This window comes from Echinococcus granulosus (genome assembly GCF_000524195.1).
Source record: "Echinococcus granulosus chromosome Unknown EG_S00039, whole genome shotgun sequence".
NCBI lineage: Eukaryota > Metazoa > Platyhelminthes > Cestoda > Cyclophyllidea > Taeniidae > Echinococcus > Echinococcus granulosus.
The window spans coordinates 301,518-302,591 of NW_020170419.1; the positions used below are offsets into that span (position 1 = coordinate 301,518).

Here is a 1,074-nt window from a genome sequence, read left to right on the forward strand (position 1 = left end):
AAAAAATTATCAATTTTAAAAAGAACTCATCCACAATGCAGTCTGCGTTGCATAGCACCCGATGTTCCACAATTTCGTGCTACGAAATATTCGAATTGCCTTCTCTAAGGCAATTAAACATCAGTACTCTAAAAGTTGTGATTCGATGAACTTGCATGTCATGGGGAAAGCTTTGGAGGCCGAGGTCAATATAAAAAAGAAGTAGCATGGCTACCCACCACCACTTCACAATGCAACACCTTTTTAAAAATCAAATGCAAAATTCCAGAACGATGTACAACTAAAAGACACATTCACCCTTCATTTTGCGATCCAGGGTAAAAAACTACGTCAGCAAGTGGGAAAGTAGAAAACGGTGTCTACTGAGGCGTCACAGTAGCACAGCCTCCCTCCTGTTACCCAAATGTCACGGCACAGAAACTGTGACTCGTGACATTGGGTCCATTTACAGCCACCTCCCAACCCAAAGACATGCGATCCTCGTTTTTTGCTCTTTTCAATGCTTGTTCATAACTTTGGCGCATGATTGCCTATCAGTGAATTATTTGGACGACGACGATTTACTTACATACATCCACTCACAAAATCAGTAACTTTCTGGTGGACTACTCCTCGCTATGGTATCAAACTAAACTCAGTTGCTAAAGGGTTTGCTCTAGATCAACTGTTCCTCCCCAACACCGGAGAGTGTTGAAGGCGAGATTGATCCTAGGCCTATCCTCACACCCTAATTCGGTGTACAATAACTTTGCGAGCTTAAATACATGTACCAAAATACAAATTTACATTCAGGTGTTATGTAGCAGCGTCATATTTGGTTGGAGAAATTCTCGTCCATGGCGCATTTTCATTTCAGAGCATCTAGTCCTCATCAAACACAATTTGCGTTGGTTTTGGCAGTCCGTTATCCACCACCGCTGCCACGATCGGCTTCTGGAGCTGAGCTGGTTGGTGTTGTTGTTGATCTGCTTTCCTCCTACGTTTGGCCACCTGAGCTCGCCGTCGCCGCTCCGCACCGCCCGCCTTTGCCACCGCAATAGCTACACAGTATTCGCGTTCCCTCTGGCCCTCAAG

At 44.8% G+C, this 1,074-nt stretch overlaps 1 protein-coding gene across 1 annotated transcript in view; it reads right to left on the reverse strand. All coding sequences in view use genetic code 11, as the record gives it.

The window, feature by feature from the left end:
- Positions 1-861: 861 nt before the first annotated feature.
- EGR_05372 (hypothetical protein) overlaps positions 862-1,074 on the reverse strand; it is a gene marked incomplete at both ends in the record, with an annotated part of 2,728 nt that continues 2,515 nt past the window's right edge. The window contains one exon of the mRNA XM_024494621.1: positions 862-1,068. Within this exon, the coding sequence (XP_024350948.1) occupies positions 862-1,068 (207 nt within the window). The remainder of the gene's footprint in view (positions 1,069-1,074) is intronic.